The 24403-nt window shown below is 40.6% G+C and overlaps 3 protein-coding genes across 6 annotated transcripts; 1 reads left to right on the forward strand and 2 right to left on the reverse strand.

Annotated features, from left to right (window-relative positions):
- Positions 1-786: 786 nt before the first annotated feature.
- On the reverse strand, positions 787-4857 carry tmem11 (transmembrane protein 11). 3 transcript variants are annotated; one of them, XM_015048778.1, is made up of 2 exons: positions 4733-4857; positions 787-1761 (listed from the first exon to the last, which is right to left on the reverse strand). In XM_015048778.1, exon 2 carries the CDS (start codon positions 1752-1754, stop codon positions 1245-1247), a length of 510 nt encoding a protein of 169 aa, XP_014904264.1. In that variant the 5' UTR covers positions 1755-1761; positions 4733-4857; the 3' UTR covers positions 787-1244. The 3 variants fall into 3 exon arrangements, with proteins under 3 accessions (XP_014904264.1, XP_014904262.1, XP_014904263.1); XM_015048776.1 differs by lacking the exon at positions 4733-4857 and adding an exon at positions 4276-4386; XM_015048777.1 differs by lacking the exon at positions 4733-4857 and adding an exon at positions 2955-3160.
- Positions 4858-5912: 1055 nt separating this feature from the next.
- On the reverse strand, positions 5913-9033 carry natd1 (protein NATD1). Its single transcript, XM_015048796.1, has 3 exons — positions 8812-9033; positions 7737-7855; positions 5913-7213 (listed from the first exon to the last, which is right to left on the reverse strand). The coding sequence occupies exons 1-3, from the start codon at positions 8996-8998 to the stop codon at positions 7097-7099; spliced, it is 423 nt and encodes a 140-aa protein (XP_014904282.1). The 5' UTR covers positions 8999-9033; the 3' UTR covers positions 5913-7096.
- Positions 9034-10262: 1229 nt separating this feature from the next.
- On the forward strand, positions 10263-21726 carry LOC106957442 (myosin-14-like). 2 transcript variants are annotated; one of them, XM_015048800.1, is made up of 18 exons: positions 10263-10438; positions 10799-10862; positions 11635-11920; positions 12054-12159; positions 12271-12355; positions 12928-13034; positions 13217-13431; positions 13978-14225; positions 14379-14489; positions 14894-17779; positions 18924-19071; positions 19185-19290; positions 19559-19706; positions 19790-19855; positions 20526-20612; positions 20755-20863; positions 20981-21063; positions 21379-21726. In XM_015048800.1, exons 1-18 carry the CDS (start codon positions 10419-10421, stop codon positions 21433-21435), a joined length of 4932 nt encoding a protein of 1643 aa, XP_014904286.1. In that variant the 5' UTR covers positions 10263-10418; the 3' UTR covers positions 21436-21726. The 2 variants fall into 2 exon arrangements, with proteins under 2 accessions (XP_014904286.1, XP_014904287.1); XM_015048801.1 differs by having other exon boundaries at positions 12057-12159.
- The last annotated feature ends 2677 nt before the right edge of the window (positions 21727-24403 follow it).

Here is a 24403-nt window from a genome sequence, read left to right on the forward strand (position 1 = left end):
CATTAGATTTGAAAGCCTCACCTTGAATCCTCCTAACACACTTGTCTTTGTGGCCAAAAAGTCCAATTCTTTGTCTCATGTGACCATCAAACTCGACTCCAGAACTCATTTAGCACAGGTGCAACTTTAAGGCGCAGCTTTTGAAGGAGGGGGTTATTTTTGGTGGCCACCCTCTCAGTCCATGATGACGTTAAACTGCGTTTTTAGGAACATCCGACAAACAGACCCTTCTATTCCTGAAGCTTTGGGATTAGATGGTTTAGAACTGGCTTTTTCAACAGGACATTTATAAACACATCAAAAGTAGCTCTGGAATAATAAATCAGTGCTATGATTAAAAACTTGTGCAGTGTCTATAGTTTTGATCATATTTGGATTAAGGGAGTTCAAAAACAAAAGTAAACAAGTGCACCAATGTCCTGTGTTTAATGAGTTATTTCAGCTGTTTCTAGGAACTATACGTCACATACGACTCTAGTTTCTTGAGAAAAGTCGACACATTTATGTCTGAATTCTGTTTTATTCCATTTGGTTCCTCTGAGCTGGACTCGTCCTTTAGTTTTCCGTTTACAGCTTTTCAGGTCAGTGTAACGTCTACAGCGTTCAACAGCGTCTGCATTGTGTCTCCCCTTAACGTTAATGTGATGTACAGCTATATCAGCTTTTCATGTGATCTTAATTTGATTCATTAAAACCAGTTCACTGTAGCAGGACAGTCAGTGAATCAGCTTCCAGACATCAGAGGGAATCGATTTAAAAAGGGGGCGAAAAAAATACAGAAAAGTACGTTTGAAATATCCTAATGTTTAATGAAACTGTGGTGTAATGATCAGCGACAAAGGAGTACAGCAAAACTTCGAGGGAAAGAAAAAAAAAAAAGCCTTGTACACAAAACACATCGTCCCATTTCAAATCCAAAGCGATTCAGTCCAGAGGAACTGCAGCCATTCCCTTTTGCTCGAACCCGTTCGTTGTGTGTCGGGGGCAAAGGTGGAGAGAAGGGAGGTGGCACAAAATGACTATGTGTTGTCGTCACTTAGTAAAGGAAACACGTGGGAAAAGAACTTCTCTCTAGTTTTAACTATATCCCTCTGATCAGAGTTTACATGGAAGTGCCCGCCGCATGTGGCGCTAACGGCCGAGCCTCCCACTTGCAGGTTCTGTTATGGTTGATTTTTTTTTTATTCTTCTCCGTTTTCATTTTTTTTTTTTTTTTTTTTTTTAAACTTCTCTTCAGAGCGTGCTCATACCGCATAGAGTTCGTAGATCTTCTTGACGCAGTACGCCAGAGCAGCCAGCGCTATCGTGTTATGGAGTCTCTTTCTGTGGACGTCATCCCTGCGTACCAAAACCACGGGAGTCGACGAGGTCAGCGTGTGCAGGGGCAGCCGTGAGAGTTTTTGGCTGTCGTATTCCACCTGGTACTTGCAGCAGGGGTCGAACTGCCACGAGATGCCGTAGAGCGCGGCACAGGCCACGCTGAGGGCGCCGGCTGGCAGCGCCACGTAGCGCGAGTACTCGATGGGCAGCGAGAGCGGCGTCAGGAGGCACACCGTGCCCGACAGCACGGCCGTCTTGTGCAGGCAGTTCCCCACAGTGATCCAACGGGCCGTCTCGTCGCCGATCCGCGTGGGCTCGATGACGATGTATTTGCACTGGGCCTCCAGCGCCTGCTCCAGCTCGTACTCAAACTGGTCCTGTGCATTCTCTCCGTTGTAGATCTCGTGCACGATGTAGCAGTTCGAGTCGGCCATCACTGCCCTGCTCAGAAACAGATCAGGGTGTTGGGGGAGAGGGGGAGGTATGTGAGTCGCTAGAATGACGCAGGAATAGTAGGAATTGTGTGAAGTTTATTTGACAGGTCGTGTTCCCTCATCAATTTTATTTTTAAATCAGAATTTTGCCTTTACAAAAATTCCCACGCATAAAATATACACCTCTGACCAGACCCCACCTGTTGCTAAATATCACCAGTTATTGATGGAATATTGAACACACTGATATTGTGATAATATAACGTACAGCTTCAGATTATTATGTCACGTCTATCTGGTCGTCAACATTAACACAACTACGTTTCCTCAATCCTCAGTTAAATCCACTCTTTTCTTTCATGTTTAGAAAAAATGTATTTTAAATGTTTATGATTGGTTTTTAATAAATACACAGGGCAACGTTTTTCAACCACCACCGCCTTGAACGATAAATCTTTTTTTTTTTTTTTTTTTCATTTATATAAAGAAGTTAGTCATAGCTGTGGTAAAAATTTAATCTGTTTCTGATGGTTTACATTTCATTTAATGATTTACTTACAGAACAAGCAGACCCAAACACGTCGAAGCAGTGTATGAGACTGCGACACGATGAGAAACTATGCTGTTCTTAGCTCACTGCAATCGAGACTTAATCCAATCACCGGAAATAATTGGTGAGTATTACTGCTTGACGAACTTGGAACAGTTAAGTCGGGTTTGATGTGATTCTCAGATCCAAGTTTGGACTTCAGAGGGTAAACAAGCACAGCATAAACAAACATTACTTGGTCTTGGTTTTCTGTCATCCGGTTTAGCTCATTCTGGGAGTTCTGGAAAGTCAGAAGTGGCTGATGAAGCAAACGTCAATGTGCTTGCACAACTCTATGTTTCTGGGAATCTCATTAGCTCCACATATTTCTGTTTACCTTAAAAACAACATTTTTCTTAAGTAATGAACCAGACAGCACAAATACAGAACAGTACATGAATCTATAATCTTTGCAACCTAGAATTTGTAATTTATCACACAATATTTTTGCATCCAAAAGGTCTTTTTGTTTCTGTAAAAATCTCCAACGGCAGCAGCAAGCAACTGATTGTAGATTACTGCGAAAAACAATTGCTTTATGTCCCATGCTGTCCAATTCACTAACAATTACTCTAACCAATAAAAACAAAAAAAAAATCAAGATCACTTACTTAATGTTTGACATCTGGGAAGTTAACCATGTTTTTGTGATTTTGGATTACAACTTTTCACAGCATTCAATGTAAATTAATTTGAGAATTCCAGCTTTTTAGGACCAACATGAATTATGTGGCTGGCTGAATTTCAAACAGAATGTTGACATTATGTAAGCCCATTAAATATTGCCACAAATGGTTCTTTCTAATACAGTGTTTCTCAACTCTGGTCCCGCTGCTCTTCGTGTTTTAGATGTGCCTCTATTCCAGAACAGCTGATTCAAATGATTGCATGACCATCAAGAACTGCAGAAGCCTGTTAATCACCCTGAGATACAATTCAGGTGTGTGGCAGAAGGGAAATACCCAAAACATGCTGGACAAGGGGGCGTGAGGACTGAGAAACACTTTTCTAATAGCAATACTGCAAATAGTAAAACCACCAGGAGGATTTTGACTTGATAAATTTAGCAGCTCTTGTGTCATTTAAATGTCTGTTATTTTCAGGTAAAATTGTATACCTCAATTCAAAATTGAAGCTCGTGCATTATTTTGATTCATTCCAGCGTTTCATAATAAATATTATGGAATTAACCAAAATTATTTTTCTAGTAAAATGTATGTCATATTAAAATATATTTTGATAAATAAATATTACAACGGATCAAGACCATAACTCATTTGAACATTTTATCAACAAACCTACTGCAGCCTCATGTGAAGTGGTGACAAATACATTTTGCTCCGTTGCTTTTTGATTTTACACCGAGGTCCTCCAGATCCCGCCGAGGAAATGTCAAACACTCCACATCAAACAATTAAAACTCATCTAAGTGAAGGTTATTAATCCCAGGTGACAGTCTACATATTACCCGACGATTTTAACCAGGAACATAATGTCCCTGAGCGGCGGCTAGATAAGCACCTCAGTCGACTGCATGCTTAAAAGTTTGGAGGACTGTCCGGTTAAGTTCAGGACCGTATTACTTTCCCAGCCGCGGACTCTCGCAGCCCAGCCAGACCTCGAACCAAGCGTCCCCTCGGTACAACATACTAGTTTCCGAGCAGACTCGTGCTGAAATGCAACTTCTCTCCACATTTCCAACAGTTTGCCTGAAATACTCCAAATATCACATGAGCAGCTAGTTTGTTTCTCTGCTAACCACGGTAGCTAACGACAGCTAACCATGGCTAAAAAAAATACAAATACTCTCGTTGGCGCAAAACTTTTGAACCCCAAATAAGGTGCGTGTTCGGGAACTGGATATGGCATTAAGAAAACTCTATATCCTGAACAAATAAATTGACATTAAAGCCAAAATTTGGAGTAACTGACCTCTCCCTGCTTACTGGGACACCGCGCCTCCTTCCCAGCGACGCCATGTTGGAAGATACGACTGTGATTTCAATTGACGTACAGTCGCGCTCAGCATTTTGGGTGTTGTAGTGAATTTAATTGCGGAATGTGTGGGTGTAGCTTATTTGCTGAACTACAGTTCCCATGATGCATTGAGGTTTGTGTACTTGCTGTACGTATTTTGTAACAAGTTTGAGAGGTCAGGCGAGATTCTTTATTAAACCTGTCGAAAATAATTAAGGTAAATCTACCTAATTAAAAAAAATAGAGTTTACTGCAACACATAGGCTAAATAAATAATAATTTTAGATTTTAAATCTGTAATCATGCAAACACAACATGGACATATCGTCTCTTCGAACAGACTGTAACACATCGTACATACCGCTATCTTCTTTTGGTTTGCGGCTTTATGAGTATATTTCTGGACACTCACCCATATTGTGCTGTGTGGATGTGTGCGTGTGTGAGGCTTCTGTCCGCCTGTCGTAACCCGACGCTCTGTGGATGTAACAAAGATAAAGGCTACGTTCAGGAATGTGAGATCGCTTTGAACCACATGCTGCGCAGCGGGCAATAATGTGACAGCTTCAAGTTCCAGCCAGCATGACGCACGCATCACGTTATCAATACAAATAAAACTTATGGGGATATTTAATAATGCTATATATAGCTGCAAGGCTAAAGTGTCTAATTTCATGCCAGTTTGATTTTTTGTTGTTTTTATTTCCGAGTTAATATTCTTATTCTTAAACTCTGTTGAACATGCAGTTATAAATACCAAAATACTCCAGACGTACATACAAAAATATACATACATTACTTTCAGTTTCATGTCAGTTAGGATGACCAAAAAATAATTTGTTTTTACTGAAAGATTTTGGGTTTCCCTCCACAAGTTTCTCAAAATAGTTTGCTGCTGGAATTTTGACTAATGTTTAGAAACTGCCTTCTTCCCACATACCTTTTTATGACTTTGTGATGACCACTCTATGGCATTAATGTTGTCCTTAAACCACTTCCTAACTAATTGGTAGGATTTAATTCCTTCTGCTGAAGTCTTGAAAAGTTGCTTTAGCATTTCTACATAATGCTCTTTCCTTGTGACTCCATCTGTTTTGAGAAATAGACGGTATCCCTTCTGCAGATATAACAATGGTCCTTGTGACAAAACACTTGAATTTTAGCTTCACCAGATGACAAAGACCTTGAAAATCAAGACTTTTGTTAATGAGTGGATTAGATTACAATAATGTAATGGGCAGTTTAATAAAATGTTAAAGTTCAAACACACAAGCCATCCACCCCTACAGATACTGACAAGAATTACATCAGATGTTTTGATCTCTGGCAGCAACTGATGTTGTTCTTCTTGCAACCACCTGTTGGCGACAAAGAGCAGCCTCAATATTAGGTCAAATCTAACATTTATCAACTACTTTGTGTTGGTATAATCACAAAAAAATCCATTGACGTTTGTGATTGTAACATGACAAAATGTGGAAAGGCTCAAATGGCATGGATTCTTTTGTTTGGTGCAACGAGATTTTCATCAAATTAAAATTTCTATAACCTCTAGATGCACACTTTTCAACAAATCCACAAACTGACCTGTGATAAGTAGATGAGTAATTTATTCAGAACAAGTAGAGAGAGAAAAATATCAAGTATAAAACAGCATAACGAACATTTGGACATATCTGTTAGACTGAGCCACCTGCTCAGAACACATATCAGGCATTGTTTTAACAGTACAAAACAAATATTACAAAAATACCCAAAGAAACCCACATAAAAAAGGCAAAAAAAATAATGCCTTGGCCAGTTTACAGCCTTATGCCACCAAATGAAAGTTATACAAAAAGGGATTTTTATTGCAGTTGTCAGTAGAAAGTGTTTCGGAGTGTGTCGAGTTAGCCTGAGGTATTTGTCTCCTCAACACTGACGATTGTCTACAGCAAAATCTCAAATTCTCAGTTTTTTAATTTTTCCTGTGGTGAGAAGAGAAAGCTAATTTCCCTGAACTGGAGAGTAAGAATTAACACACTTTAAGAAATAAAAATGCCCTGAATCGTGTCGCTACTGATGCTGGTTTGAGCTGAAGTAAATATGGATATCAGCAGTAGCAATGTCTCTAACCTCAAGTTCATCACAGTCAGAATGGAGATGCTCAGTTTCCACTCCTGTACTTAAACCGAGTGTTTACAAAAAAATAATAATAATAATAAAGAGAAAGGGGAATAAAGTAATTAAAAATCCTCAACATATCAACCACTAACGCATCTTCTTCTGTCAAAGAAATCATAGCCGGGTTTTAAAAATGTCTTTTCATCCAAGACTCTTCAGTAGTAGCACTACTTTAATGTACTAAGTAAAAAAAGGAGTAATATTGGAAAATATTAAAAGTAGCATGATTTTCAAACATTATAAGTGTAACGGTTTCTCTTCATCTGAATACTGGAAAAAGACACAAAGTCGGTCTGATCTCGTAGTTCAAAGGAGGACATTGATTTGTTGTAACCAACGTTTGCTTCAAGTCAGTGGTGGGGCGACGTCCTGGAAAGAAGACAAGCCACCACCTTTTGGGCTGCTTTGTCTCTGCAAGCCTAGACCGCACAATTTCCTCCAGCAGTCCGCGTCCGCCCGACGCTACAGCTCTGGTTTGAGATCACCCTGCGTTCACTCGGTTTTGCGTTTAGCAATGCTTCGGAGGTTTCTCTCTTTGCATCCTGGAAACCTCCCGCCTAAAACTTACTGCACACAGTCTCTGTGTTCAAGTCTTTTTGCCTGACCTGTTGAGTCACTGATGGATGTGTTCAAAGTACTGAGGCTGAGGGTTCTCTTTGACGTATTTCTGGATGTACCAGCAGGTCAAGTGAGCTTTCAAGTCCTCCTCCACCACAAAATCCATGGCTGCCTGAAATTAAACAATGAGTGAAATTGAAACCATGTCAGGTCAGAATAAGCTTGAGTTTATACGCGTGAAACAAAGGACGAATACGTAGGATAGCCTATATCCCGGAACGTATCTGAAGAGGCATGGCATCATTTACTCTTTGAAATATGAGGGGAAATGTGGTTGGAAATCAACAGATAAGTGGTAGGCCAAACACAATCAACTTTCTTCGGTAGTCATCTCAATCCCCAGACCTAAACCGACTGAAAACCTGTGGAGTGAGCGTTAGATTTCAAGGCAAGGCAGAAAACTCGTAACTCTGGATGAGATATTGCAAAGAGGAATGTTCAAGGATCCCTCTTGCTGTGTGCTCCATCTAGACTCAGAAAAACTAATAGTAATGCATCACGGCCCATCCCCAACTCGTCGCTACTATTTTCTATTGCTTACAGGAAATGCAACGTGTTTGCCTGGACAAATGTTTGGTTGCAAATCCCAACAAAACTTCAATGAAAGTGAAAATAACAAATCTACAAATTTTAACCTTGGCCAGGTGTTTGGCAATTCCTCTCCCTCTGTAAGCATCTGGAACCTCTGTGTGTTGTAAATCCACCGTCTTCTTCCCAACGTATTCGTACAGGAGGACCGCTCGATCGTGGGATCCTGAGAACACACACATTTTTTGTGTGGTGATTGTTTTGAGGACTGCAGCCAATGAATCAGATTAGACAAACTGCATGAGGTAAAAGAATTATAGAAATATATTTTAAGGATAAAATACAGTGAAACAAAATGTGAGTAATTAGTAATCAGGTTCTTGAGAGCCTGTCCTTCTGCCGCCAATCAGCCTGTTAAAAAGCAGGAACTTAACGGAGATTCTGGGCTCGGATATAAATATTATTCAGCTTAACACATGGCATCCAACCTAGTCACCCGATGATCAACATCAAGCAAAGGGTTCCTGGTCCCCATTGATTGCACATGAATAAAAGCAATAGAACTTTTTAGGAAGTAATTGATATGTTTATATGGTGCTAAAGCATCTCCATTCCCAATGCTGACCTGGACAACTTTCCATATGGCCCTTACAAAAATAAAAATCACAGGTGTGCTAAGCAGATATGATTTTAGGCTTCTGGAGAATAGTCCTGCTGCTGCTTAACAAAATGAGGGAAAGAAAGAGCATCAATCACAACAATGGAAACAATGGATTAAACAACCTCTTAGAAACAGATCTCCCAAGCAAGTACTAAATGAAACTAAGCACCACATGTATCTGAATGCAAAGGCAATTCATAAAAACTCTGAAAAAGAAAAAAAAAAACCAGACATGTTACAGACAGTGCATTGATACCCAAGAGAGTTAAAAAGCTTACAGACCCTTTGATTTTAAGAAGAAATAGGCCTGACTGGGCAATTGATTGGGTTTATTATTCAAGACGCCACTCGAAAAGACCAGCTTTTGTGAAGCTTCACTGTCATGAGCTGAAGAAAGCAGCTGTGCCTGAAATGGCAGCTGGAGTCCTTCACGAGGGGGGGAACGACAACAATGTTAGCAGAGCAGGAAGCTAACGTAACAAAGCTAACACCTTGTGCCAGCCCCGAAACTCAGAGCCTACCGTTCAGTCTTATGACAAACTGCCGACGCTTTTTGTCGTGCTCCACCTGAATCTGAGAGCTGCTCGCCTCAAACGAGTTGGCCTGTGCCATTTTGGCAGAGTTGTCGGTCTGTTGGGCTTTCTCTGCTAAAACAGAAATGGCTACATGAGACGATGATGATGAACGAGGCAGAGGAAAACACTCCATCCAACCGAATCAGCTGTGAGGTCCCGTGATGATCAGCCAATCAGGAGCGGAGATGTCACAGAGGAGGACACAGCGGTGGGATTTAGGATGATGATCCGAACCTTTTGGCTCTGCTCAGCAAGGTATTCTTCTCTTTATTATGGCGGTTGGCAAACAACATCGAGGTATTATTGTAATAGTACTGCATTTATGTACGAATGCAAATGCATTAGTACTTAAAGTATTTTCCCTCTGTATTCTCTTCTAAAATAGTCTGCAACATTATTTTTGTGATAATGCACATGTTTTTGTTTGTTTGTTTGTTTGTTTGTTTGTTTGTTTTAATATGATGCTGGTAATCATGAGCATGTACAGTGTGTGTTAATGCGAGGAACAAAAACAAATAAAGAAATCTTTATTTGAAATTCCTGTATATAAAATAAATATTTTATGTTCACTACGGTATCATATTGTTACTTTTATCATGCGTTTTCACTTAAACGTTGAATAAATTATATTGTACCAATAGGACCACAAACCCAACAGGTCTCAATCAAATTACCAGTATAAATCAAGACTGTATAGTAAAAAAAATAACATAAAAACTTTGGAAGTTGATGCGCTTCAGTTTTAATTATAAAAAAAAAGAAAAAGAAAAACTCTGTTCAAATATCAAAGCTGTTGATATTTGTTCATTTACACTCTTCTAGCTAAAGCCACAGTTTGCAGAAAGGTTACAGTAAATGTTGCAAAATTAATAAAAGAAAAACCAAACAATAAAACATAGAGTCCTTTCTAAAACTTCCCCAATCCTTGATGAAGAATATGTTATGATTTGTTGAACCGTACATATATACACAAGGCAACAACACGGTAAAACATGGCGGTGTCAGCATCATCCTCTGAGGTCTTCACTTTTAAAGATGATTAAATCATGAACAGTTCTAAACAGCAATCAGTTCTCAGTCAGAATCTCCAGGTGTCTGTTTCAATGCTGCAAGATGAAAGCTTTTATTTTAAACCAGATCCAAAAAGGAATTCCTTCTTGTGAGGAAAGTGAAAGTTTTAAAACCCTAAATCTGCCAGAAAATATGCAAAAGAGGACTATGGACAAGATATTTATTAATAATCTGATATATTTGGAGAACTTTGTAAGGTAGCGAAAGGTTGGTGCATCAAGTTCTCTTAAATCACAGCATGGTAATCCTGTCGGGCTGTCGGACTAATCCTACAAAACTCTAATGGAGTGTGTCAAGTTTGCATAGGATTAAGTGTGGGTGAGTCTTTGTGTGGGTGTCTTTGGGACTGTTCAGTTGTCTGCGATTTATTCACCAGTTTCTGCCAGACAGGCTGACCCCTTTTTTTCACTAGATAATCATATGAGCATGAACAATTTTCAGTTTTTGTTTCCATGAGTTTTTCCTTCACTTTGTAGCTGAAGATGGCATCCAAAAAGCAAAGGTAGGTCAATGTGATCTAATGCAAAGTGAGTAAATGTTGCATGTCATGTAAAACATTTTAAGGCAGACATTGTTCTAGATGTGTTTTATTAAACGTTTGTTCAACTGGTCACAACTTTTACCAGCCAGTTCCAAGAATATTCTTGGTTACAACAAAGAAGCATTTTTTTTGTTGTTGTTGTTTTGATTTGTTTTAAAGTGACAACATCTTGGAAGTATCTTCATAGATTGTGCAGAGATTCATTTTTCTCAAAATTAAATCAAAGACATCCCAGACAATTTACATAAACAAGTCTACACTGACATTTGTATATATATGTGAAGGTTTCCATGATGATTTATCTTCTGTCTGTATCCATAGCAGATCGAATGAGGCACTGGTAACCACAAAGATCAACAAACCTGTGCAAAAAGACAAAGAAAATGTAAGTATTACCATGCAAAAATCCAGCTGGTGTTCAAGTAATTCCAGTATACTAAATAGGTTGATTAAATAAAATTAAAAAAATAATCTATCTATACAAACATAGGCCACCCAGCAATTGGGAATACATTGCATTTGTCAATTTAATGAAACAATACCATTTATACCAGAGACAAACCGTTCAGCTTTTGGCTTTCAACCATTAATAATATTCCCTGCGGACGTGAAAGTGCTGTTTAATATGAGCACAACTATTTCAGATTTATAATGTGAGATCTGCATGTGTTTTGTCAGATTTATGCTGCCATAAATGACTAAAGATCAGCCTGGTGTATTTACAGTCGGCACAAATCGCTAAGTCAGGCCTCCTCAGCCTTCCTGCCATTGATTTCTCTGCCTTGTGCTCCAGCCACAGATTCATTGCCTCTGCAGTTGTTGAGGTTGCATCTACAGACACTGGAGCGCACTGCCTATATGTGGTGGCTCTCATTTGATCAAGTGTGATTAAGTTTAAAGTGTGTGTGTGTGTGTGTGTTTGTTTCTGTCTGTGGCCTCGGTGTGGGTCAGATGGTACTTAAGTAAATTAAGAGCTCTTGTCAGGATTAAAAGCCTCTTCCACTGGGTTTATTGGATTGCATGTGTCAAAACACCTAAGCTGGGTCGGGATGAGCATGTGGTGTGGTGTTTGATACTTCAACTAAGGAGCTAGAATCATATCTGACATTTTTTGTTGTTTTTTTTTTTTTAGAAAACTCTGTCTTTTTCTCTTAAAGGAGCTCAGAGGATGTGTTGGAGGCAAGCAGAACTCCAGCAGCGCTCCTAGGACTCCTGGCTGGAAGAGCAGCAAAGGAAGTGACTCGACAACAACTGGGAGTAAAGCTGCTGGTAGAGGAGGCAGCGGCATCCACCAGGCAACCAGACCAACATCAGAACCGGCAAAACCAGCTTTCCGCCTGCGGAGCAGCCGCAGCTTTTCCTCCCTGCAAGCCTCTTCTCTGACCACCGCTCCGTTCATGAGAAGCAGCCGCTCACTCAGCAGGCTTGATGAACGATCCACTGGTAATTACTCCGTTTACTGGTTTCTGCTAATTGTTTGAGCTTTCTTAAATATGTGAGATCCATTATTCAGGGGTTGTGATAATTTTCACCAAAATAATACTTGAGATGCTTATGAGGTTTTCTGATTCCACAGAAGATTCATATTATACCAGTGTAAGTTCACAAGTAAGAAAAGGTCAAAGTACTGGGAAGAAAATACTGGATTCTGGGAGGCAGTCTTCTTCGGTGGAGAGAATTAGGTAAAGTTTTATTTTTATTTACAAATATTTTTGATTTTGCGAGTCTTTCTCTCGTGTTTTCTCTCTGAAATGCGTCTCTTTTGTGTCCTTCCCATTTTTAACGCTATGCAGCTGCTCCACTCATCTGCAACCATCCTCCTCCTCTGTGGTCTCGACTGCTATATGTCACCATCAGACCACTAAAGAAAAGAAGCAGGTGCAATATATACTTTCATTTCACTGCTCATCTGTCGTTTAAAATTGCACACATGTATTCACCGGAAAGTTAAAGAAAAAGAAGGTTTTAATTTTTTTGCATTACAGTGAGTCCAAATATACTCAAATCAAGAATAGAAAAAGATTTAAAGAAAAGATGATGAAGGTTTGCCAGAATCCAGAACTCTGAAAGAAAATCTGTGCACTGACATTAGAAGGAATGAATGACCTTACAATCGAATAGATTTGGAGAACCTTTGCCAGGATCAACAGAGAAATTAAGATGCAGAGTACAGACTCCTATGCTGAATGTGAAAGAAAGATGAGCATAAACCAGGCATGAGTTTAAGGATATGGACTGAGTTATTTAAATTGTCTTTTATTCAAAGAATTTTATTTGTTTTAGGGATGGAAAAAAGTGTTACTTTGCAATTTGGAAAACGTTATTCAATTATTAATCATGGTCTCATTTGGCTACATGTAAAATGTTCATTTTATCTGGTGTTAAGACACACACTGCAGACGAGTCCGGACAAGATGCTGGAAAATTAATATCTGTTTCTGTTATCACAGATCAAAGATGGGGTGTACACGCTGTGCGCAATGACCGCTGGAATGAAGCACAACTGGGTGCAAGCGGTTTTTAAAAACGTGCAGCCCAATCGTAGACGAGACCAAAGGTAGATTTTATGTTATTCCCTAAGGGGCCTCGTTTAAAGTAGACACAATTTTCGAGAGCAATATATTCTTTTCATTTCAGATTTCATTAGACTTAGGAATGCATTTTGGAATAAAATGTGCTAATTGTAATTTGAGTCGACATTTAACCCTTTGCGTAAAGGAGTACAATTCTTTCTCCCAGCTCGGTTGCAGAGAACGAAGAAGATGAGCTGGAGGACTGCGAAGAGTCACGTGAGCAAGAACCGACGTCTCAACAGCAGCTAGAAGGAACGAAAAGCCCGGCCGATTTAGACCCGTCATCCCCTGGTCCCCCTGTCTCACCTGCAAATCCTCCACAGCAGGTGGAGGAGGCTGAAGAAGCCCAGTGCCGCCCTCCTGTGGAAACCAATGAGACTGGTGAGTCATGTCACCAGCCCAGATGTTTGTGATCGTGATGCTCCATGAGATCTATGCTAATATTGATTGATAATGCGTAGAATATGTATTCTTTTAGTGTTAAACCTTCACATCAACATTTTTCTCAGTAAATATATATATATGTATTTATGAAACATGAAACATTTGATGAGATTAACAACCCGACCAATCCTCACAGATGAAGAGATCCAAACAAATGAGTTCATAAATGATGTGTAATGCGGCAGAATGGCACAGGGAATCAGAACTGAGCGTGCTTACTGAGTCTTGGTTATGGAAACTTCAAGACGTCTCCCTGGATGCATTGCTTAGGTGTGACTTTGATCCATTCTTCTTTACAAGCCATCTTTAAGCCTTGAGACTCCTCTCCACTCTGAGCTCCACTTCTTTTTCCAGCTGGACTCAAGCTGACCGATTGACTTTCAGCTGTATTTTCCTTTCTCTGAAACCAGCTTTCTAAAAACTGAAAAGAGAGCAAATGTGAACATTAACGCGTGGTATTTTTGATTTTGTCCCTTTGGTTAGGGGCGACAGACGCATCTATATCCGTTGAGGGATTCCAGAGCGACGACTCCTCTTCAATGGTGGTGCTGTCAGATGGTGAGGATTTACGGAAACGTGCAGATACGGAGGCGGCAGCTGAGCAACCGTGCTCACAGGGACGTGAAACTGAGCCGCAGAGTGAAGAGCAGCAGGTGTTGATAAACCCCACGTGTGCAAAGGACCGTGCAGCACTGCTGAGTCAGCAGCAAACTGGACAACTTGTCAAAGAGGTGAGATTTTATCTACAACAAAACTGCTGCAAACTGAAAATCTTGTACTAAGTTCAATGATTCAAGCAAAATATGGATTATCTTGTTTTCATAGAAGGCTAACATGATTTTATGTTTTGTTTTGTTTAAATGTTTGTTGCTATTTCTCCACAGCTGCAACAAACACAAAGAGAGCTGTCACGAATCCAGCAGCTGAACAAGAGCTTGCAGGACGAGCTGCAACAAGAACGAGAGATTATTTCAGAGAAACTTCTCTGTGTTCAGGTAAAATAAAGACACTCATATGTTTCACTTTGTGTAAAATTTAACTGCATCCATGGTAAAATTGTAAATAATTTACTTTCAATTTGAGTACATTTGCTAAAATGTATTTTGAGTAGAATCGAAACAGTTGCACTGATACCCACAACATTTTTCTTTAAGGTAAATCCAACAATTTCTTTTCTCTCAAGTTGATCAAAATTTCTAGGAATTTGCAATTAGTAATCTAATGGTGTTTTGGGAACAAAGGATGGATAAAACATCTCAGCCCTACCGATTAGACATGATGGAGGATCTACGATGCTGTGGACTTGTGTCTTTTACAAAGAGGAGTCATAATTACATTAAAGTTCTCCATTGTGCAAGTTGTAAGACTGAAAACTTTGTTCTTCTGATATGCTCTCCAGAATGACACCAATTCTTCTTCAGAGCAAGCCTTAACCTTCCAGCGACTGCAGAGGATAAACCACAACCTCCGCATGGAGCTTGAGGAGCTGAAGAGGAGCCAGGAAGAGGCCAAGGAGGCCGAGCTGCGGCGAAGAGTCGACCTCTTGGCCCAGCAGGCCCAGCTGCTGGTGACCGGGGACGCCACGGCGCTCGCTCAGATGCACCTCGAGCAGGACCGCCGGCGGTTTCAGGAGCAGCAGAGGGAGTATGAGCACAGCGTGACCTCCCTGAAGGCCCAGCTGAGCGCCAGCGAAGAGAAGAGGAGGGAGACAGAGTCCCAGGTGGCCCAGCTGCAGCAGGAGCTTCAGAGCCAGCAGAACCTCCAGCAGGAGGCCGAACAGCTGCAGAAACACCTCCAAGAGATGTCAGGCCAGCTTCGCGCTTACGAGGACGCTCAGGCCGAGAAAGAGGCCCGCCTGCAGAAGCACCTGTTGCTCCTCCAGGCGAGTCAGGAGAGGGAACGAAGGAGCCTGGGCGCCAGCCTGGCTCAGGCCGAGCGACACTCCCAAGACCTGAGGGACAAACTGGAGAGGGCCGAGCAGCAGCTGGAGAGCCTCAGCAAGACTCAGACGTGGACCAGACAAATCGAAGAGGCGCAGCAGCAACTGCAGGAGGAGTTGGCCCGCACAGTGTCAGCCATGCAGCGGCTCCAGGAAGAAAGAGAGCAGCTGGACCGTCGCTGCGAGGAGCTGCAGAGCCAGCTGTCAGAGGCAGACAGAGAGGTGAGCAGGCTGCAGGATCGCCTGAACACAGAGGAAACACACTACTACAACCTGGAGCACTCATACGAGAGAGCCTGTGAGGATCTGCAGGTTGCTTTGGGGAAGGTGCAGCAAAGGGAGTCTGAAACGCACGACATCCGGGAAGGCTATGAAAGGCTGCTGGACAGCAAGGAGCAGGAGCTGAGCGAGGTCTTGCTGAAGATGGAGGTGTTGGGTAACAGCTTAGAGGAGACAGAAGTGAAACTGAACGAAGTGATGAGAGTTTGCACCTGCTCTTTTCCCCAAGACAGTCAGAAGAGTCAAGACAGACAAGCTCTCGAGACTCCGAACTCTCAGTTGACGAAGGTCTCTCATGGAAGCAACGTCAAGTCTCTGGAGCACGCGAGATGCCGCTCCCGCTCAGTGGATGCATCATGCCAGTACCTCACCGCCGTGGGAGATGATGCAGAAAAATTCATGTCCGTAATCCAGCTGCTTGAAACCAAGCTGTTCATCACCGAGGAGAAACTGAGAGGCATCACTCAGAGGCTGGAGGAGCAGCAGGGTCACGTCAGCTGCCAGGACCCCCAACTCTGCTCCCAGCTGACCCAGAGCCGAGCCACGGCCCAGCACCTCAGCCTATTGCTCCACAGCCAGGCCAAGCAGAGTCAGCGTTTCGCCCAGCAGACGGAGGCCCGCTGCAGGATGCTGGTCGGCAGGTTCCAGGTGGCTCTCAATGTCGTCCAGGTCTGCGGGGAGAGGCTCCAGGCAACTCCCGTCAACGCCTCTGACATTGAGAGGCAGCTGGCCGGGGTCGCCGGCTGCCTTCAGCAAGGGGAGAAGGATGCTGAGAGACTCCAGCAGGAGGCACGTAACTTGAGCAAAGAAGAGGGGAAGATCCTTGGCAACGAGAAACTAGTTGGAGCTGAACAAGAGATCGTTTCTAGATTGGCCAACACCCAGCCTTCGCATGGCGTGTCGGACGTTGGGAAGTATTTGATCAAGGAGCTGTTTGTTGTGGAGAAAATGGTTTCCGTGTTGCAGAGTCAAAACGGGATTTGCGAGCTATCTGCAGCAAAAAAGGAGGACAGGGTCGATTTGGTTCGCAGTTACAAAAACTTGATCTCCAGAATCTTGAGCCTGAAAGGTGAAGGAAGGATGGAGTCCAGAGGAACCGGATGTGACGGCGGTCAGCTTCTGGAGAGCGTGATCGGAAGGTTCTGTGCAGAAGCCGAGCTCATTTACGCTGCTCTGAAACTTCAGCAACAGAGCGTGATTCAAATAAGCAGTCATGATCAACGGGAAGGCCTGGCAGACATCAGCCCCTCTGAGTTGTCTCCTTATGATGAGCAAGCTAAAGATTCAGAAGAGGCTGCAAAAGGAAGCATAAAGAAGCGATTTGAGGAGAAAAAGGCAGAGGAGGAGAGAGAAAGAGGTTTGTTGGAGCAAATCTTGTCTCGGCTGCAAAAGCGGGCAAAGTTCTTATGCCAGGTCTGCCAGGAGCTTCCGGTCAACCACCCCCAAGTCCAAGAAGGTATGAACCACAGCGGGGACAATGTTTCTGAAGCCGATCTCACTTTTTTCCAGGAGCAGGTCAAGCTGATGTATTTGTCTGACAGGCTTTATTTAGACATAAGACAAGAGTTTCAGCAAAGCAAAGCGCCACAGAACAGTTCACGAGATCTCTGCAAGGAGCAGGATCTCGGCAGCGCGACGGAAGAGCGGGAGGCTTTAAACGAAGCCTTCCACCAGCTTCAGGACGACAACTGCGCGCTGAGAGAGGAGCTGGAGCGGGCCGAGCAGAAGATGACGTCGGTGGAGACCGGGAACCGGAAACTCCTGGAAGACATGCAGAAAATCGAGGGTTGTCACAAGGAACAGATGCAGAAGCTGGAGGCGGAGTTTCAGGAGAAGATAAAGGAACTGCAACAGATCCACGAGGAGGAGATGAAGCAGCTGCACGGCCACTACTCCAAATTGTGTGTTTCTAAAGAAAGGCAGACCAAGCTGTGCACAGAGGAGATTCCCATCGGCTCTCTGTCTGACCAGGCTGCGGCTGAGCGTAAAGCACAGGAGGACGAAACCAAAGAAGCCGACGGAGCCACTCTGAGAGAAGCTTATCTGAAAGATCTGGAAAAGCTGCAGGTAGTAAAAATATTTTTTCATTAGATTTCTGCAGATTTTAAAAAATAATTTCCTGCGTCGTGAATATAGAATATCTCTGAGGACATTTCAAGCAATTTCTCAGGAACTGTGCATTCATTGTGTCTTTGATGGATGAGCAGAGTACAAATGGTTATTAAACTAAGTCTCAACTAGCTTTGCAAACAATGAACATTTTTACCTGTTTTATATGTGGACTTTGACTAGGTCATTATATTGTCTTCCTGTAAAGCAAACTTCCACTCTAGCATTAAGACTTTTTCAGCCTCCACCAGGTTTTCCTCTGGGTTTCTCGTCCCTGTGGAAGAAAGGCTTCCCCAAACCATGACGGCGCCACCTCTGTGTTTTGCTATCATTCCGACTCGTTAACCTTCTAAAGCAGGAAAATAGGGAAATTTGAAATGTTGTTCCTGAGATTGGATGATTTTGACATGAAAAAGAATAAAGAATGCATGTTTATTGTAAGAGGAAAAACTGGAAAGCTTTGACTTGCAGAGTAACATCTAGACAACTCCCTGCATTCCTCTGCAGCAAAGCAGAGCCGGCCCTAGGAAGAAGCGAAATGAGCTGCTGTTTGGGGCCCTCAAACCTTCAGGGGCCTCTCGCATAAATGCTTGGATTTTAACACAGACTATAGCTCTAAAATGCTAATATTTGTTTATTGAAAATGAGAGTGCTATTGAGTTTGATTTGACAAGTTCAGCATTTAGATCAATAAAAGTATTTTAAACAGTTCAAAACTGAAATGTAAGAAGGAATTGGCAAATTTACTTTGTGAAAGTACAAAGAACTGTTGACATAGAAACAAGCTGATGCTACAAGTTTAATCTTTGAGATAGGTTTGTTCACAATTTCCTCTCAGCAAATACAGAAGTAATCCAATTGGAGATTTTAGCCGCATCTGGCACAAAAACAGAGGCATCAGCACAAATTGTCCAGCAAGGAAGAGCTGGAGGAGCGAAGATTTGAGTGTTTGTTGTTCTTCTCCTGAGGTCAGAGATGCGATAATGACCAAATTAATCATTTTTTTCAGTTTTTAATATTATTTTCTACTTTACCAATAACAGAACTGTCCGCTTAAATCACCTTTGTTGCAGCCAAAACTAGTTTCCCCATTTCGCTACAGGCTTCATGTGATCTTGGCTTCATTGCCATGGAGGAGATGCACAGGAAGATCATAAAGGACATTCAGCAGGAGCATCAGAAGCAGGTAGCCGAACTTCTGAAGGAGAAAGACCAGCTCCTGCAGGAGGAAACCGCTGCTACTATGTCCGGTAGATACAGCTTTATCATTTTTTTCTGCCTGGTTCTTTTATTAATAAAAGAGAAAAGATAACCGTAAACTTCCAGCAGCAGGGATCTGAACATGACTTCCATTTTTTTGCAGCCATCGTAGCGATGCGGCGAGCTCATAAAAAGGAGCTGGAGAGAAGCAGACTGACTCAGCAGATCAGGGAGAGCGCAGACGTCTCTGAACTCCATGTGGAGTACGAGTGAGTTACCAGAAACGCCTAAAATGTTCCCAACATATATATATATATATATATATATTTTTTTTTTTTTTCAAAAAGAAGATATCTAAATAATCGATTCTCTGTTTTTCTTTATTTGTCCAGTAATGTCATTTTCTCATTACGGCTCTCTTACTTTCCACTTTTGGTTTATCAATCAAATAACTGCCACCACCTAATGCAATTTCCTCCAAAACCCACTTAGCTCTCCAACATCCTCCATGCCTCTGCTTTTTTTTTTCTTTTGCAGGAAGGAGATCCAATTATTGCAGAGGGAGCTGGAGGTGTTGTCAGATCAGCACACGAAGAAATGCTTGGAAAACTCTCAGCTGAGCCAGGAGCTGCAGACTGAGAGGGAATCGGTGATGCAGTACCAGCAGGAGCTCAAACAGAAGCAGGTGGAAACATTTTCTGTTCACTCAAGAGTTCATAGAGTCAACATTAGTCTTACAAAAATGCTTTATTTCTATTTGCTGTTAAGAGAGAGCCAGAAGAAGTGACTCAGCTTCCAGGAAACCAAGCACAGTCTGATGTTTGCCAGATGGAAGTAAGCTTTTGGGAAGGGTCTAATTAAAGCAATGTTAAAAAAAAAAGACATATAAACACTAATGTTACATAGTATGTATTCTGAAAATATGCACTAGTTTGCAAAAGCAAACTAGTGTTTTATTGAGATTTTATGTGATTGTCCAAATCAAGGTAGCATGTGAGAACTAGGAACAGATTCATCAGGAAAAGCTGGAATCATTCAACTTGGACTAAAAGGCAGTAGTTCCTCTCTACTGCGGCCACATGCTTACTCAGAATGAGGAACTTCTTCAAAGATGATGACTCAATGTAATCAGTCGCACTTTATTTATAGATAAACTGATCTAGTCAAAGTCCAGACCTAAATTCAGCTGGTAATCTGTAGCAAAACTTAAAATTAGGTGTTTTCACAGATGCTTTCCATCTAATCTGATTTTGAGCTGTTTAGCAAACACAGGGAGAGACAAACTCCAACAGACTTGTAGCTTAAATTACTAAATGAGGCTCTGCAATGTTTCAACTCAAGGGGGATAAATAGAAATTTTCAGATTTTAATAGTTAAAAAACAACAACAAACATATCAATTAAATCAACTTAGTTTTGATATCTCACATGAAATCCCCAAATAAATTTTGTGAAACATGATGACATGTTGAAAAACTCAACACTTATGGTTTCTGTTGTAATAGATGATCCTGAGGGCAAAGGAGGCAGAGATGCAGCATCTCAAACAGGAAGCGATCTCACTCAGAGAGGACTTAGAGATCGCTCGAATGGTAAAAAAAAAAAAAAAAATCTTATAAATTTAAAATTTTATCAACATGAATTATCTCCGTTACTAACAGAAGTTGTTTTGTGAATCCGACATAAAACACACAATATATACTGCATTATTATGTTCAATTCCATGTATTTTAGGACAAAGTTTATGCAGAAAATAAACTGAAGGCGCTTCATACAAACAGCTACAACGAAGCCAAGTTTGCCACTTGGTCTCCAGGCAGAGACACTTCAGGACATCGTGTTGGTGAGTGAACTCTCACTCTGTCGTCATTTTAAAAGACGCAAAGTATAGTTTTATTTACTAAATAGCTATTAAGCTGGCTTCACATGGCCCTTTCTGCCACTTTGTCTTTATTTATAGATGACTCTGTGGGAAACAACCCTGCGATCAAAAAGAAAGAGAAAACTTCCTTCCTGCGTCAAATACGAGGATTCAGATCAAGGGTAAAAATCAACACAAACTTTGTAATTTACATTTGATTCATTTTTACTCCATTTATCAAATGAAAAATGGGATTCTGATACCTTTTTCACACGTTTGAGTACTTTACCTATAACTGGTTAGGAATGGATCAATTTCAAGATTTGTTTAGCTGCACCAACCTTAAGAAGGGGCTGATATAAACTTATTTATGTGCCACGAATCTCTTATTAGTATCTAAAGTAACGCACAGCTCAGCAGATCTAAACTATAATTCCCGTTTTCCTCTGTTTATGATGATTTTCCAGCTTTTCGTTTCTTCTTTTTATGTTTTTCAGAGTTTAAAAGACGGCCTTTCCACCCAAGAAAGGATGAAGTTGTTTGAGTCATCGTGATCAGGAAGTGAGCTGACGTCACAGGAAATCTTCTTAAATCTGTTTAAAGGGACGCTTGTGTTATTGTTCCGTGGACATCATGTCGTGTGCAACTCTTTACTGTGAGGTAGTTGTGTGGTGAGGTTTGACCACTAGGGGGAGCAAGAAACGGGCTTTATTCTCCTGGCACGCAGAAGCTCCGTCGGGTTTAAATTGTGCTGTACACATGTTGGGTTGCAGGTTCTTATATTTCACATGGACTTTGTAAAATAGTAGATTTAACACTGACATTTTCATTAAAATGCTTTATTGTTTGTGTTTTGAGTTATTGACAAAAGTCAGATCACTAGAAATTCAGTTGCTGCAGAGTAATCATCAACTAAATAAACTAAAAGCATCTAAATAAACTATAAATGATGACATTTAATAACCAATTTCCGCCATGATTAAAAAAATCTAAATCTGATCAATGAAGATTCATTGTTTTTCGTTTTAAACTGGCTCAGTTGTTTTCATTTTCTAACTCTAACTTTGTTATGACAGAGTTTTAAATAACCTACCTTAGTAAAGAACATTAATACTTTAAAAATAAAACCAGTGCCTTAAACACTATATATTCTAAAACCACGTTTGGATTCTATGTCAGCCTGTTATATAAAAAGCAGGTTAGTTAAATGTTTTTTTTTATTTCCCTTTGACATCAAAAAAAATTTTTTTTATTTAATTGAATTTATTGGGGAAAATATGAACTGAGATTATTATTTTTTATAATGTTTTCTATTAAAATAGTTTTAAAATAGATTACTTTCTAATATATATAATTACTTTATTGTTTTAAAAAAAACATATTGCAAGTCCAATATCTGTTTGAAAATCTTTATTTAAAAAATCCACATGACAGTGAAATTTAAACATTTCCAAAATAACAAACAAAGAACCATGATTAAATACAAAGTAAGTAGTATAACAAAGTGAAGAGTTTCAGATTAGCTGCATTAGTGACATGTGAAGGGAGAAATAAATAAAAGTTTAGCACTTAAATCAGTGCCTCTGATACCAAAGAAAGTCCAGTTATGGTAAAAGGAAAAAGGAAAATGCTCCCTTTGTCTGTTCTTGGATATAATTTGGTCTCTGACCGGGTTTAAAATTATTTAAATCAAACATTAAGTGTACAAAATCACAAGGCACATTTTCTATTTATTAAACAAACATGCAGGAGAAATTGAAAACTTTTTGGAAAACCAATAACAAACCTTGAAACCCAGATTTCCGTACAAGACAGAAACCCTGTCTTCTTGTGAAATTCTTCTTGTGAAGAATATACATTTTTTTCAATATGGTAATATTAGGTAATTCTGTGTTTGTGTTTAAATGTGACTAGAGACCTTAGACAGTTGCAAAGATAATATGAAAATTTATGCTGGGACAGCTGATTAAAGACAAAAAAATAAATAGATAAATGAAACTAAGTAAAGTATATAATTTGTCTCCAATCAAATACAAAGAACAGGTCATAACTTCAACTAATTGCCTCCATTGATACTCACAGTAACACTGCTGAAATCTTTTTTCACTACAAGTTGCTGGGTGGTCTCACAGCAGAAATGCTCCACAGGTTCGAAATCTTCTGGATGACGTTTTGCACACCTCATGGTGTCTCCATGACTGCTGATTATATTTAGGGATAGCTGACGCTCTTCATGAAAAACAACGCAAGTTTAATACCACAGGGGGTTTAGCTGAGCCTTCAATTTGGATGTCAGATTTCTCCTCTTTATTCTTTTAAAACATTCAGATATAAATGGTTTTTTTAAGACACGATTGCAGTGAATCGTGTGTCAGAGGCTGTTCAGAAGACGCACGTCTCTGTTCCTTAGAGTCATGTTGCTCCAGAGGAACATCGCACCTCATTAAAACCCAACACTCACCCTCCTTTCCCCGAGGCCCTCAGTGGGGAAAAACTCAAGTCATGTGAGCTGACACTCTGAGAACGTACCCACTCTTGAGGCTGTTTTTTTTCCTTTTTTTTTTAATGGATGCTCCACACTTCTGCACCTGCAAGCAGAATGGTGATCTGTTGGGGTTTGGTGTGTAAAAGCTAAAAACGCCACAAACAGCACCACCTCTGAACTTTCCTATCAAACATTTCTACACCTTGGCAGCTTAAAAACTCAAGTCATTTGTTTTTATTAAATGATTGAAAGTTGTGCACAGGTGTAAGATGAAGGCAGATGTAGGACTATAGAAATAGATTTATTCAAGTTGGGGTTTTTTTAATTTAAAATAGCAAAACATTTTATCCTCTAAATATAAAAATTCAACAGATATCTCAAGATTTACATACAATGGATGGCAAAGAATTTTATATTTTTTTGCATACAGCAACAATGCGAAGCGGAAAGTAAACAGGGTTTTTTCACAGATAAAAATTCAGTGGCATGCAAATTCATCCAGGCTCCATTAATCAGAGATGCAGCCTGCAGGTTTATGGTTCCTCTGGAGGAGCTGCAGAGATCCATCTTTGCCATCCAGCCATGTTGGGAAAACATCAAACATGTGGAAGAAGGTGCCAGACGAAGCCAAAGCTGAGCAAGAAACCAACACGGCGCATCACCTTGAACACACCGTCTCCACTCTGAAACACGGCGGTGGCAGCGTCATGGTGTGGGAATGCTCATCATCAGGTGGGACAGGGTTCATAGACGTTCTCCATTCAGTTTGACTGAGTTTGATTGAGCTACTGTGCAAAAAAGAATGAGCAACAATTTGTAGCTAAAACTGGAACAAAAGCAACCGAACAAATGGCACACTATTAAAATCTTTATATGACAAAAAATATATATATATATATATATATATATATATATATATATATATATATATATATATATATTTTTTTTTTTTTTTTTTTTTTTTTTTTTTCCCTGAACAGCCCAATCTGACCAAACGGCATGGCATTTGTGACTCTTACACGATGAATCCTCCTTGC

This window comes from Poecilia latipinna, unplaced genomic scaffold, assembly GCF_001443285.1.
Source record: "Poecilia latipinna isolate Pla-1442-1.1 unplaced genomic scaffold, P_latipinna-1.0 Scaffold902, whole genome shotgun sequence".
In the NCBI taxonomy this organism is placed as follows: domain Eukaryota; kingdom Metazoa; phylum Chordata; class Actinopteri; order Cyprinodontiformes; family Poeciliidae; genus Poecilia; species Poecilia latipinna.